General features: G+C 42.9%; 2 protein-coding genes across 4 annotated transcripts in view; one reads left to right on the plus strand and one right to left on the minus strand.

Annotated features, from left to right (window-relative positions):
• Window positions 1–380: 380 nt before the first annotated feature.
• LOC135244699 (gremlin-2-like) lies at window positions 381–7,411 on the plus strand. 2 transcript variants are annotated; one of them, XM_064317195.1, is made up of 2 exons: window positions 381–791; window positions 6,371–7,411. In XM_064317195.1, the coding sequence occupies exon 2, from the start codon at window positions 6,372–6,374 to the stop codon at window positions 6,876–6,878; it is 507 nt and encodes a 168-aa protein (XP_064173265.1). In that variant the 5' UTR covers window positions 381–791; window position 6,371; the 3' UTR covers window positions 6,879–7,411. The 2 variants fall into 2 exon arrangements, with proteins under 2 accessions (XP_064173265.1, XP_064173264.1); XM_064317194.1 differs by having other exon boundaries at window positions 386–720.
• A 1,184-nt stretch (window positions 7,412–8,595) lies between these two features.
• LOC135244698 (formin-2-like) overlaps window positions 8,596–15,475 on the minus strand; it is a 47,205-nt gene continuing 40,325 nt past the window's right edge. Inside the window, exons 17-18 of one of the 2 annotated variants that reach the window (XM_064317192.1) lie at window positions 9,507–9,592; window positions 8,596–9,205 (exon numbers count right to left, since the gene is read on the minus strand). In XM_064317192.1, coding sequence (XP_064173262.1) covers window positions 9,183–9,205; window positions 9,507–9,592 — 109 coding nt within the window. In that variant the 3' untranslated portion in view covers window positions 8,596–9,182. Of the gene's footprint in view, window positions 9,210–9,506; window positions 9,593–15,475 lie in introns of both variants that reach the window. The other variant, XM_064317191.1, reaches the window with a different exon arrangement.

A 15,475-nucleotide genomic window follows, 5' to 3' on the forward strand; every position in this document is an offset into this window, starting at 1 on the left:
ACACAAGGCACTTAACCAAGACAGTCTCAGTCTGCAAAATATAAGCCACATGAAAGTGTCTGATTATGTTAAACAATTAAACTGCAGTCTGTGTGACTAAGCCACAAAACCCCCTACATTTAATTGGCTAAGGTGATGTACTCTTCTCACTTTGATTCCCGAAGCCATCACCGCACAGGAGAACCTAGTTCTGAGCTGACCTACCTCGTAAAATAGAACTTAGATAAAAGACAGGCAGAGACATCCTGCCACAGCAGCGAAAAAGGGGAAAAAATATTGGGGAATCGGGGGGAATCTGCTGGGGAAAATGGCAACCCTGACGTGTCAGAGGGTGGAGTGAGAAACAGATCAGTGGGAGTAGAGAGGGAGAGAGAGAGAGACAGAGAGGGAGAGAGAGAGAGACAAAAAGTAGGAGAGAGAGAGATAGTCAAAGACAGAGAGAGAAAGCTTGGAGGAGACGCACAGCGTGATTTGTTCCAGCGCGGGGAGCCAATAGAAAGCCTGGTCTGTGATAACATCCACATGCCGGTGGGAGAGAGGAGCTGGAGGTGAAGCCGTGGAGTCACCCCGATCACCCCGAACCACCGCTCTCTCCTCCCTGCTGCTCACATGGGATTCACCGCTGCTCCTCTCCCTGGACCACACGCTCCGGACGCCTACCCCTGACCCCGCTGGAGTACCCCCTCCGCACCGCACGCTGTCCCGGGACACCTCAGAGAGGTAAAGCACACAGAAAGGCACTGAGCGCCGGGACAGAGGATCCATCTGCTGGTACCTATTAACCACTCTGAGTGAGCACTGCTTTCCTACACTACATTTATCTTCCTGCTTTATTATTACAACAGGAGATATTTCATATACACATACAGTATATGTGTGCAAATGGAAAATGTGAGTTCATGTGTGAAAAATATTTACAATGTGTGCACTGTATTTAACAATTATCTGGTAAACTGCTGTGAATATATGACTGTAGGAGTCAAATTATTACAGAAAGCATATTGACTGTGTCATGTTTTGAAGCAAAACTTCATTGGGTTATTACATTAATACTGGACATATTTTATGATTCAGCTGAAAGAGTTCTTGTTATACTCATCGTTGAGAGTCTTTTACGTGGAAAGTCGGGAAATGTTTCCAGATGAGTGAGGCTGTAAATGTCCTCTGCATGCCAACATGAAACAAGCTAGTGGGAATGAGTCTACAGCATGCGCCAGGGTGTGTGTGTGTGTGTTCGTGTTCGTGTGTGTGTGTGCGCATACGTGCGTGTGTGTGTGTGTGTGTGTGTGTGCACGTGTGTGTGTGTGTACACGTGCGTCTGTGTGCAGTCCGTATGCTTGAGGAAAAAATGATTTATGTGATAGAAAGTGTATCTGGCAACTTTAAATAAAATAAATAACTTTCAGAGCTGGGAATTAGGTCAGTGAGAGGTGCTGACACTGACATTATACCACTCCTGTGGCCTTAAAAATATGGCTGATGTTTAAGAATGTTTACATTTCCAAATCCCAGCAGCATGTTGGTCTCATGCCTCTGTGAACAGCTGTGGGTGTGCAGGGTGAGCGCACCTGTGCAGCGGTAGGAATAGGATTCCTGAACTAAACCCGTTATCACACTCAACCCAAACCCTACAGGTGAGATAATTATCACACCTACCCAAACTCTACAGGTGAGATAATTATCACACCTACCCAAACCCTACAGGTGAGATAATTATCACACCTACCCAAACCCTACAGGTGAGATAGTTATCACACCTGACCCAAACCCTACAGGTAAGATCATTATCACACCTGACCCAAACTCTACAGGTGAGATAATTATCACTCCTAACCCAAACTCTACAGGTGAGATAATTATCACACCCATCCCAGACCCTACAGTATATAGGTCAGAAAAAACATTTTACTGCCTGTAATTCTGTTTTTTATTATGTACAGTGCAGTGAGCTAGGAAAAACACTAAAAACCTTATAACAGTTCAGCAATAGCAACAATGAACTCCAACAAGACATATTTAAAAACAAGATGAGATTTTCATATGTGTAAGGCTTATTGGCAATGAAGACTGAAAACCATTCCCCTTCCTCTCATTTCCTCCTCTTTATCCATACTAGTACTGCCCTCTGCAGGCCGTGCTTGTCCCTGCATGAACCTGCAGGTTGATAATCTGCTTCTGTGGATATTCTCACTGAGAGACACAGACAGGCAGGGAGCTGTGAAACATGGTGCTGTATTAGAGCAGCTTCTGCAGTGTATTTTTGCCATCAAGTGCACATTGTGTCCTGATTGGCCATCTGCATAATGAGTCAGGGAGGAGACAACCGGTCCCTGGCCCAGAAGAACAACACTGGTTTAATACTGTGTCCTGACTGGCCAGCATCACTCAAACTACCAGACTACCACTAAGGACAAGGACCACCACACTGCTGATGACCTCATGTGCACAGATGAGGAGAGTTGTGGGGTGTCGGCATTAAGAAAGCGCAGATTTATTTATTTTATTCTCTTATTTATTTTAATCTCTTTTAAAAGGGGGCCAGGACAAGACAAGACTGCATAAATGAACAGAAATAGACAAGACAATATTAAAAATGACAAGACAACAAGAGTGGTATAGAAGCTAATGACACAGACTGCCTTTCCCTCCATCCTGTCAGGAAAGAGAGGCAGAGGGAAGAGTTTGGCAAGAGACATCCTGGGGAGGATGGGAGCCAGTGTGTGATCACCCCTGCTCAGACCCTACCACCCTGGCCTAGCTAACAGTGTCTGAAAAGTACAGGAGCATACCAAACTGATAGAACGGGGGGAGCTGGAGCTCAGGATTTATTGCATACCACATGTTGAAAACTTGTGGGGGTTCAGGGGTTCTGTTTTGAGATGTGGGGGGTAGACCAGCGGGTGGACTTTCCCTCAGCTGGTGGGAATTATGAGGGGGGATTGCGGCTACAAGCCAACATGGAAGCATCACATAGCGCTCCTCACTGTACTTACATACAGCAATCTCTTTATGTGCACTTTGAAATTCAGTAAAGTCACAGTATGTGAGCTGACAGAGACACAGCAATGTCTAACACAGACAAAATATAAAAATATTACTATAGCATGCTATAAAATGGTAGTACAACGTTTTAAATGCGTGATGTTGATACACAGAAAAACTCTAAATGACCTCTAACAGAGTGTATGCCAGTCTAACAGAGACCACAAGGAAATTTAGAGTTTAAAGTATTTTGTCAGGCACTGAACATATTGATTTTAGTTCTGACTGTGTTCTCTGCACACTAACGTTATTGTGCGACGGTAGGCTCAGTGTTGAGTTGCCTTGCTGGTCTTGCCGGAGGATGAGGAGCGTAGATCCTGAACAGTGATAAATCTGCCGCGGCAGAGACGGCTCGGGGTCAGCGGCGGAGGGCTGTCTGTAAATCATTAATGTCGGCTCTCAGGGCACAAATACAAACCGCCTCACTGAAGGCTTCCCGCACTGCCTGTCACAACCACCTGTGTGGGAACCAAGCGGTCCACGCTGTGAGAGAGATCACCGGAGACACAGGGAGCCTGGCTGGCAGGTCTAACCCAACCGGGCTAAGCTAATGCTATATTAGGTGGCAGTACATTATTTTTCATCAATTACAGACCCAGGTCTGTCATATCAGTATAAGCGGGTCATTACTAATCAAACTTTCAGCGGGTGACACTGCTGTAATGTGAAACTGAGCAGCACCTCAGTCCTTCCATGACTCACAATGGAGACTCTCTATCATACTTAGGGCAAATAACGGGGCCTCTCCTGCCCCCCTCTCCCCACCTTCCCCCACCCAGGACATGAAATTCATGCCTGTAGAGAAATGACTCGTAAATGGCTGGAAACGGCAGTGACGGTTTACAGGAAGCTCATCAGCCAGGAAGCCATTCATCTGTTTAAAGTGTGGCGGTGCCCCCGTCCCGCCCGCGTGATGATGGAGCTGAGGAGAGAAAGCTGTCCACATGAGCGGGGCTAGCAGTTACATCACAGCTTCAGGGGGGTGGGGGGGTCAGGGGTGGTGGTTACACTTCAAAGGGACTGAGAGGCTGATAAGGGTAGCGGAATGTTGTGTGCTGATGACAAACTGGGGTAGCTGACCGCTGTCATCCCCCCCCCCCCCCCCCCTCCACAACATAACCTTTTAACAACACATGGAGGAAATAGAGAATTACTACTTGTTTTTAGTTTTGCATTTTATATGGTAGTTCACTGATGTAGCATTAACTGATGATAGAAGTGGTGTCCCGTTTGGGAAGCACACAAGCGTTGAATTTAACCTGAGACATTTTGCTAGAGAAGAAGCTCTCAGGTTGGAGGTTTCCTAAACATGGCTGCACTGTGCATTGTTACGCACTCCCTCTTGGTCTGGTACAGACTCCCTCCAAGTCAGATACGGACTACCTCCAGGTCTTCAGTAGAAGAGGGGCGAGATGTAAAAGTCCATTTGATGCAGCTCAGGATAGTCTGTATTGTCGGCAAATTAAGGGATGGGCTGTTCTTCTCATTCGTTTCTTATGTCCTTACTTTATGTGAGTTTCCTTAAAAACATGTTGGCAGAGAACAAAATATAAATCCCACGTGCACAAATCTCACCAGAAGAAAAAACACATTTTCTTGCCTTTTTCATCTCCGAACAAACAGGTGCAGAAAATGTTTCGTGGACACTGTTTAAAGGCGGAATTAAAAAAGGTCAGCTGGAACTGTGATGCTCTTTTGAACCTAGAATTAAGCTAATATTTAGATTTTGCATACTTTATATAAGCCAGCGGCAACAGTGTTTATATTTCCGCACACCTCATCTGTTGTAAAGATGTCAGCTGGTCTGACGGACAACGCCACACAACCACAAATCTGAATGATGAGTCATCGTTCCCTCAGAGCCTGCTGAAGTGAATAAATAAATCTACCCGTTATTGTCCCTGTTAAAGTCTATTTTAAAATGTAAAACTATACAAGGCTATTTGTCTCTGCTCACTGGGTCTTATTCATTTAGATGAAACAGTAGAAGAAGAGAGAGAATGAGAGAAGAGAAAAAGGGAGAAAAAGAGCGAAAGAGTAAAACATACTTGCTGTTTCTGAGTTCAGTATTTAAACTTCAGGTCACACTGAGGATAAAAGTCAAGTCTGAAGAAAAGTTCTCAAAAATCCCTCTAATAATCTTCAGATGTTTTTACTCACTTTGTTTACATATCTATAGCATGCTTCATACCTCGAGTAAGCAGAACCATAATTAATTTGCTTGGAGTCAAGAGCAATAAAAATTTTCCTTCCTTTTTCTCCTTTGAAGCTCCTCCTTTGATTTAATGGTCATGTTTATTTTGGAAAATTTATATAACTGACAAAAAGCAAATAGATGTAATGACTCAATTAAGGATATTTTGATGGATGAAGTCATAGATGATGGACTCATTTCCTCATTTTCTAAGAAAGAAAATAGACTGCTTCCTCAGCTGAATGTTCCAAATTTAATTGTCATCACTCTGGCTATCAAATTGTCAGCTCCTTTTTTATGTGCACTTTATCATTACCACACATTCAGAAAGGACTGCACTTCAGATACATACTGTACAGGGTTATTAAGATCATAGTTTTCTTCTTCTTCATCTTCATCTCGTCTTCATCTTCTTCTTCTTCGTGGTAATAACAGAAATAAAGTTCCCAAAGGTCCAAAAGGTATAAGATATAATATTAGTAGGCAAAACTGGGGGGTTGTGTGTAATTGTGTGATAGGACAGAAAGCATCACTAGAGTGTTCATTGTGTTGGATAATGGTGATTGTGAACTGGGGGGGCTGGGTAGGACGGTGGTTGTGGAATTTCAATCACGAACTGATGGGAGGGGAGGAGGGGGGATTGCAATTGTCTCTTGGGCTCTATCCAGTGACACGGCCCCTAAAAAAACTTTCCCATTTTCCACTCTTATGTCTGGTCTGAGTGTAAGAACAAGGGCAATGCATGATTGGTTCTCTTAACCAAGGTCTCAGCAGGCTTGCCCTATCTATTGGTGTACCATGCACGGCTATAATTTCATACCTCCATTATGTTTTACCGAACATGCTAATGCTAGCTCTCTTAAAAGTCTTTTGATCAGTCCTGAAGGTCAAAGATTCTTTTCCCTCTTTTGCAGAAACAGGAGTACCACATTTCACTGTACAGTTCACATGAAGAAAACACAAAATACTTTGGTTTCTTGTGTGTGTGTGTGTGTATACTGCATAATATTCTGGTATGTGTTGCAAAAAACTCATTGGTCTCATCTCATGGGGGACTTAATGAAAAACGCATGTTAAAGGTGAAGTCCTTTATTAAACGTGAATAAAGACATTGGCCTGTCTCCTCTCCTAAAGGATGTTCTGGAAGCTGGCTTTGTCCGCCCTGCTGGCGGGAGTTTTCTGCGCGGCGGCGGAGTCCAGGAAGAGCCGGCCGCAGAGCGCCTTTCCCTCCCCCTACAAGATCCACAGCAACACGTCGGAGCGGCGCGGGGGGGCGCGCCGGCAGGACGTGCTGGCCTCCAGCCAGGAGGCCCTGGTGGTGACCGAGAGGAAGTACCTGCGGAGCGACTGGTGCAAGACGCAGCCGCTGAGGCAGACGGTGAGCGAGGAGGGCTGCCGCAGCCGCACCGTCATCAACCGCTTCTGCTACGGCCAGTGCAACTCCTTCTACATCCCGCGCCACGTGCGCAAGGAGCAGGAGTCCTTCCAGTCCTGCGCCTTCTGCCGGCCGAACCGGCTCACCACGCTCACCGTGCAGCTGGACTGCCCCGACCTGCAGCCCGGCTTCCGGCACCGCAAGATCCAGCGCGTCAAGCAGTGCCGGTGCATGTCGGTCGCCGTGGGCGACCCCAGCAAGCGCTAAGACTGCCGCTATCGAAGCTCGTCTGCTTCTTTATATGGCTTCTTCCAGGAGAAACCTTTGTGAAAAGGGAGATGGAGGGAGTCTGGGTAATCTTCTCAATTCACCAGAACAAGAGAGAAAAAACTATATCCACAAATTTGGACACGCACACACACACACACACACACACACACACATACTTTCCTGACAAACACCTCAACTCAACTCAAGCGGCACAGCATGGCTCTTGTTCTTCATGGCGCTCGTCTTGTGTGGATGTTCTGAGGAGCATGGATGCTGAACGGACATCCCAGACTGACGGCGCACTGCCTAGCGACTCTGACAGAGATAAGCGATGTGTGTAACAAAGACAGTCTACCTCTGCGACTGCCATCCTCTGGATCCAGGAGCTTACTGTAAAATAACACAGATATCAAAGCACGTCCGGCAAGAAACAAAGGAAAACTATTTTATATGCATTCTATACTATGGTACTATAGGTATATATAAAGAGAGAGATGAAGGATTATATATTAAATATATTTCATGTAAAACCTCTGTTTCTGCTTGTTATTCTTGCAGCGATGGCGTGCTCGGTAGCGTGGCTGTGTTGTGCTGAGTGAAAAGACAGGGACGGGGTTTCCACTGTCCTGTTGGAGTAATAAGAGTGTTCTGGCCTTGAACACCCCAGCAGCTGTGTGCAGAAGGCACAGCTGTCACATGACACTTTCACACAACTCTCATTGGGCACATTCCATCTGCTGTTTTAACCATATAAATCACACATCCTCCCCCCCCCAAAAAAAAAAAACCAGTCAATAAAATAAATAGCATTGTAAACATAAGATTCGTCATATACTGTATTAACACATGCAGATAAGCTTTACTGAACATATCCACGGTGGTTATTTTAGAAGTCACACTGGGCAGAAAAATATAGGTATATATAATGATTAAAAAATCAAAGATTTTTATGTAATACAGAATTAATATAAATAACTAGCTTAGAAATGTCAATATTTTGTGCGAGTCTACAGTTATCAATAAAATGCATTTAATTCACACTTGTGTGCAATATAAAACAGAAGAAATTGTGCTTTGAAAATTGCGTTTGATATATTGGGTTTTAACCAGAGAATGCAACAGTGAGGCTTCAAAAAACCCAACAATGAGCTATCAGGAGCCATCAACCACTAATTTCAACCAATTACTGTGGACAGAAATATCTTTAGATTGGTTAAATCCAGGTAGTGATTGACAGTACATAATATCCCTAACCATTTCAGAGTTCATGAAATGTTATTTTCCCATCACCATCAATTTCCCTGAACACATTGGGGTTCAGTACTGTTTTGAAACCCCCAGCACACTGCCCATTTCATTTATAGCCGAGAACACTATAGCTATTACTGCATAGTTTATATAGTGTAATGATCAGGTACTTAGCATCAATCAGCTTCAATTCTGTCCAACAGAGCTGATTGCTTAATAACAGCACTGTGGTAGTCATGGCAATTACTGTATAACAGAACTGTGAAACAGTAGTCATGGTAATGCTGACAGCACTGTGGTACAGCAGTCATGGTAATGATGTCATCAGTCTGGTACAGTAGTCATGGTGATGGGAGTACCATGGTAGTGCAGCCATGGCAATGATGGCAGCATTGTGGTACACTAGTCATGGCAATGATATCAGCGCTGGTTCAGAGTGAACAGACTAGAACACTCACAATGCCAGTGAGGTGTAACAGGTGGGTTTTAATGGATACCTTTAGACATTATATTGACCGACCTACATCCACTGTACAATCAATGTACAATCAATGTAAAAATGCTAAATATGACACGTACACATCTTACTATGAGGGACTGGTTTGGGGGGGTCAACATCAGGCTTGATGTACAGACAGATAAGGTCCCAGAGTTGAACCACAAACACAGGTAATGTCATGGTGCCATTTTTTTTACATTTCTAAAGAATTATATAATTCAGAAGAAATGTGTGGTGTTTTTTAAAAGCTATAGCTAAACTGGCATGCCCTGATCATGCCCAAACTGTTTTTTTAAAATACAGATTTTACATCTGACTTGAAATGTGTGTTATTATAGTTATTGACTTTACTATGGATTGATATTTGGAGGATGATTTATTAACTATTTTCAGCCCCTTTACACATGTAAAATGAAAGATCCGTGTCAGAAGCATAATGAGAATGAAAGATTAGTGTCAGAAGCAGAATGAGAATGCTCTTGATTGTCTTGATGTCACATCTTTCCCTCCTACACATTCCATCTTTAAGCCTTAAAATGTGAAAATCCAGCTGTTCATATCTTCGGACCCAGCTTGGCTTTCTGCAAAGAAAACAGAGCTTTATGATAACAGCGTTGATATTTGTGTATCTCAAGAGTGCATTTGGTTTATTTTACACACATACTGTGTTCCAGGTCTTTGCGCATGCTTACTTCATGCTTATCAGCCAAAATCAGATGATCACAAAGAATATTATACATCTCATATTTTGACCTGTAAATACAATGAGGGGGAGGGGATATGATTCTACCAATCAGCTTTATGTCACAGTAAGCTGTGGAATTTGTGTGCATAAAATGCGGGTGTTTTCCATGAATAAAAGTAAGATAAGAAGACACTTGCCATTCCAGAGGCCTGTTTGGGTTTGACGCTGTAGGAGGGCTTCTCTCTGGCCTGTCTGAAAGACTCCTCAGCAGTTTTCAGCCTGAAACAGAGTCGCCATTTTACTGCTCCGTCCACTCTCCTCAGATTTGTGTTTTAGCGATTGCCTGTTATTCAGGTATTTGTTTTAGTTGAAAAGACTCTCTTAAATGATTAGAATCAGAAAATGTGTCATTACAAGTCTCCAAACTTTTCAATCCCTTTCTCTCTCCAGTATTAGGTCACACCAACCATAATACAGTCAGGGGCTAGAGGGTTTCTCCATAATGGAGTTGACTTATAAAATGTGTTTTCAATACCCAGAAACCTAGGACAGTCTATTATCTAACATTTATATACATGACAAATTGGGTTTTTTAAATTTCTTTGTAGATTCTTCAATGACCCTATAAATGGGATAGCATTAAGAGGGGTGGGACTGACCAATATATTCAAGTATTAGTAGTATAACTTTGCAGCCAATACAAAATCACAGAAAGTTGACAATATAGCATAAATGTAGGTAGATTCAGGCCTCCCTTACATAAGGGGGCTTGTAGTGTTTGAATCTTTATTCATACATGCTTCAGAGACCACAAAAAAATCTGATAGTTTTATTCAGAGTGATAAATAGAATGGAATTTTAGAGAGATTGACTGAAATAGATACATTTTGGCAAGACATTAATTTTAATGACATTTACTCAACCAATTAAGGATACAGGCAATATGATTGCGCAATTAAAAAAAAAACAAAAAAAAACAGTTTTGTTTTCTTTTAAAAAGCCATTTCTGAATGTCTGGATGGTAGATGTGAACCTGTGCTGCCTCTCTGGACTCCACACCCCTCCTGTCTGCCCTGAGGTACTGGATGTGTGCTGTGAGGACAGGACTGCCATTTTCACTCCTCAGTAATTCGTCATGTGCAGCACATTGGGCTACAGCCACTCTATGAAATGTCCTATATAAATAAAGATTGATTGATTGATTGATTGAATCACCTTCCTGTGCAGTCAGGCCGCAGTTGATGGTACAAATCAAGAATCGAAACAATAATTTGCTTTCAGTTTCTTTTCGCTAAATTGAAAAAGTAGCTACACTTGATAAATAAACACAAGCATGAGATTTTAAATAGTTTTTTAAATTTAAGAATACAATGCAGTCATTGTTTAGTACATTATTCCAAACTTGTGTTATGAATACAAAGCTCTAATATGGAGAGGGGCTGGGTTCAGGGGCCAGGAAAGGGGCCGGGGCGAGAGTTCCACAGGAAGTGAGGCGAGTAAAAGCTAGCTCCTCCTCCCTCCCGGGCTTGTTTACAGTGCTCCCCTTTAACACTCGGCTGCTTTGTATACAGTAACAGCCCTCCTGCATGGGCCAGACCAAACCCTGTGTGACCTTCACACTCTTTAAGTAAACCTGACAGAGCCTCCTAATCTCTGCGCTTGGAAGTCCTTAAATTAGACACTGGTGAATCGTTAAATTAGGCACGGTCTCTTCCGTTCAGGCTCAAGGCTTTCAGCGAAGATCTGTGGCTTCTCACGTGGACAGACTTCCGGCCCCCATTTCTTTGCCAAACAAATCTGGACTTCCGAAACATTCTTCGGCTGGAGAACTACACCTTTGAACCCTTTCATTTCCCAAAGAACCCACAGATTTGAATGAACAGTTATGTCGGTGCTAGGGAGTGCGGGGATGTCTCCATGGTTCATGCTCACGTACGGAGACACATTAAAATTCTGTGACAGGCATTAACAGCAACTGCAATTTGCTTTAAAGTACAATCTTGTTGATTTGACACTGCACCCTTCCCTTTTCCTCTGCGCCTTGTAACTGTGAGTCATAAGAGCACACATTCTGTGTAACGGCTGCATTTAATCATGAATTAAAAATTCACCACAATTTATGAAATGCATTTACACTTTTTTTTGTGCTTGGTAAAACCAGTTTACCAGTGTGTTTTACCAATACCTCACATACATCACAGACCAAGACTCTGCAAGATGGGAGCTTGAGGCAAGGGAAACATGGAAATGGCAGTGGAGTGCACACATTGGGTAAAGTTTCAAAGATGGGAACATCATTTCACACACCAGAAACACATATCAATCCGGATAAACCTGGGCCGTGACACAGTGCTGACGTTTAGCCTGTGGAAATATGAATTTTCAACAGCCACACAATGCAGCATTGGCAAAGGGAAGGGGGTGGCCTGTAGTGGCAAAACCTTCTGGATGGATAGGTAGTACTTTGGGTAAGTGGAAACATACAGAACCTTAATCTCATTTTTTGGTAAACTGCCCTTTTAAGACCCTAAATATGGTTAAGACTACCACCCATACCGTTACCATTCATATTCTCTTTATAGTTAAGACCACCCATACACTAAATATGATTACGTCTACCACCCATACTCTAAATATGGTCCAGACTACCGTCTATACTATGGTTAAGACTACCACCCATTCTCTAAATTCTGTATCGACGCAGAGTACACATCCTACCCCTTATAAATCCAAATGGGGAAATGGAACATGGAACAGAACATTCTTTGAAGAATGTAGTAAAATCCGTTCTGTGGAAACGGACTGTGCCGCTGAGCGAGTGCTCTCCGGCTCATGCGTGGCCCTAACATATTTACGCAGGACAGAATTATCGACCTTTCATAACCACCAGTCAGGCTGCGATGCAGCGTCCCAGCAGCAGGACCAGCCTGTCAGTGAAAGCACATCTACATCCAATCGAATGCTGGCCACATTACAGGGCTGACCCCTCCTTCACCCAACCCCCCTCCCCTGCACACACATACACACTAAATTACAGCGTCGCAGTCTGCTCGGCTCCGGAAGGTCAGAGGTTCGCATCCTGAAGCCCATCGGCACAGATCCAAGGCGATGGGCCAGGCCCAAATATGGGATGGTTCTGAGTAAGGCCAGTCAGACTGGGCTCCGGAACATTCCCCCTGTCATAATTAACACAAGCAGGAATCAGACTTCTGACACATACCAGGGAACGTCCAGCTGTAAAAACGTAACAAGAACAATCACAGACTTGGCGCCAAGCATACAACAGTAGACGGGGGACCGCAGAAAGAAGGAGACAGATAGAAAAGCTCACACCATTTCCATTCATTCACCCCTTCACCTCACACTTGCACTTTTGACCGGACTGTCCGGTTTTCAAAATATTTCTACAGGTGTGGTTTGTGGTGCTGACCGGACAACATAATGTCTGGTTTTAGGGACTGATTGAAAAAAATCCACCTTTAATTTGTAATGAATTTGCGTCAACCACTACCTTTCCCGTGATTCGTTCCGATAGCTAGCCTCCCCCCCAACAAGTCAGCGAAAGGTTTCGATTGTGACGTCAACCACAAGCACTTATTTCCCCACCTACCTTGACCCCCCAACAGCTCCCCACCTCATCTGGCTGTACATGTTGTCCGGTGTTGATAAATTAAATCTGGCAACGCTAAGACCAATTGGCATGCAGCACCAGTCTGTGAGCTAAATCACTCACGGGTATATTCCTGAGAGTCGCCTTTAAAGTCAATCCCAGTGGATCCCACACAATTTCCCATCAGTTAAGCCTAAAAAAAATCACTTTACCACAAACAACGAGTGCAACAGCTGCTCCGGGCATCGTACATTCAGAGCACTTTCTAGGCCAGAGACAGATAGTGATGCACAGTACAGACAGTACACATTAACAGCTGTTTGTGTGTCTTTGATGTGATAAACAACTTGAAAGCACAACGTTGACTGTATTATATGTGAGTTTGGCCTGGGGGTCTGCAAACATAGCTGGGCAACAGCACCACCATACGCAAGGATTTCCACTGTGCGTGCAGCAGTTATTCAAATTATTATTCATTTCTGCATTATCATCACACTACGGCTGGTTTAGTTAACACCGCATTTAAGAAATTGGATACTTTAAAAGTTTCTTACATTATATTGCATATCAGGAATAATCAGTGACAGCAGCAACTATGTATACTCTTCTGATCACAGAGCTGTTCACAGCCATACCACCCTGTACCTTGCTCATGTCAAACTGCTAAGGCTAAGCAGCTATACCACCCTGTACCCGTCTCATATTAAACAGCTGAAGCTAAGCAGCCATGCCACCCTGTAGCCTTCTCGTGGCTAACTACTGAAGCAAAACAGCCATACCACCCTGTACCCTTCTCATGGAAAACTTCTGAAGGTAATCAGCCATACCACCTTGTACCCTGTTCATGTCAAACTGCTGAAGCTATGAAGCCCTACCACACAGTATCCCTGCCACGGCTAATTGCTGCTGCTAAGCAGTTGTCAGCTTAGTTAGTACTTTGCTGGGAGACATCCGGGGAAAACCAAGTTGCTGCTGGGTCCTAATAGGAAAAGTGATGGGGAGACTACATAGTAGAAGGTGTTGCCCTTTAGATGAGATGTAAAACTGAGGTCAAATTCCCAAATAACTGGTTCTTTACACCTAGCTACTTAATCAATCCCTTGCATTGCCTACCCACTTTGATTCCCCATGTCTTCACTGCAAAAGAGAGAGAAAGAGAGTTCGGATTTATCTGACTAAGTATAAAAATAAAAACATAAATAATTTCAGTATCTGGCAATGGCTCCTGGGTCCATTCCTTTCAGCTGGCTCTGTTTTAGAGTGGTTTAACAATCCAACAGTGAGGGTGAATTCCCAACTGTTTAACAGAGGGAAAAAAGCATGGAAAGATTCCTCTGGCACTGTGATGGGTGAAGATAAAGATGCTGATGTCAAATGTCCTGATTAAAGATCTTTCAGATATTATTTCATTTCTAGTGTGTATTTTCTATTGACCCAGACAGTTTTCATTTGCAGTGAAGGATTAGTGAAATATTAAGTTTCTTACTAAGTTTCTGGGGGTTGAAATATGTGCTGGTATCTGGGCATTCTGTGGTATTTGGTCACAAGAAAAAAAAAAATATATATATATATATATACATATTATATAGCTTGGTCAACTGGGCCTGTGGAGTTACTGGAAGCATATATTTTTTTGCTCTGGAGAACTGTGGGGCTAGATGCATGCTAGTTTTGTTTTTGCTTCAAAATCAATGATTAAAACCCGAGCTGTACACTAACCAATAAATCAATCATAATAAATCGATCACATTTTACTCTATGATTTATTTGTCATTGATCATGATAAAGGGCTCATATGACACTGTGGAAATAATGTAAATTATATTGACATAACCTGAAAGGACATTTTGACAACAAAAACAAATCTCTTAGAGTTCTAGTGCAGCAAAAATGCAATGGAATGTACTCAAGCTTAAGATACAGATATATTTATATTTTAATAAAAGCTTCCTTTATGTTGCAATGATTCCAAAGGAGGGAAATTGTTGATTGAAGAATTATAGCATCTCTAAGTGTACCCTGTTGATAAAATAAGGTTTTCTGAAAACATAGCTGAAAATAACTAAGCGGCATTTTATTTAACTTCATTAATCTTATTTATCAAACATGTCAATTAATTAAAAGACATGTGAGTTCCTTCATTTTCACCCTGACACAGTGAATCACCCCAGTTGGCTCACTGTGAATTATCCCTTTAAATGAGTGTTGATGACCATCACTGTGTTCTCTTACTCTGAGTGTTGGCACTCAGACAGGCCGTCATAGAAACCTGCTGGGGGTTGAAACAGACAGTCTGAAGGATGTCAGGTAAAAGGTTAAAGAAACAAAATAAATTTGACAATTTTTACAATTTGTCTGCCCCCATCCAAATAGCAACAGCTGGGGGCTTGGTGTAGATTTCAAGCAAATAAAGTCCCAGACCTTATCAGGATTCAGTGGTATGGGGTAATTTGTATCTGTTGACTTGTAAATCATTATCTAAAAACCTCATCGTACCACAGGGAGTGCTCTGCGAAGCAGTCGTGGCTTTTTTTCATTACTCGGGTTAAAAA

This window comes from Anguilla rostrata, chromosome 18 (genome assembly GCF_018555375.3).
Source record: "Anguilla rostrata isolate EN2019 chromosome 18, ASM1855537v3, whole genome shotgun sequence".
Taxonomy (NCBI): domain Eukaryota; kingdom Metazoa; phylum Chordata; class Actinopteri; order Anguilliformes; family Anguillidae; genus Anguilla; species Anguilla rostrata.

Coding starts and splice junctions, on each gene's coding strand:
- LOC135244699 (XM_064317195.1), top strand. CDS start 6,372: ATGTTCTGGAAGCTGGCTTTGTCCGCCCTGCTGGCGGGAGTTTTCTGC.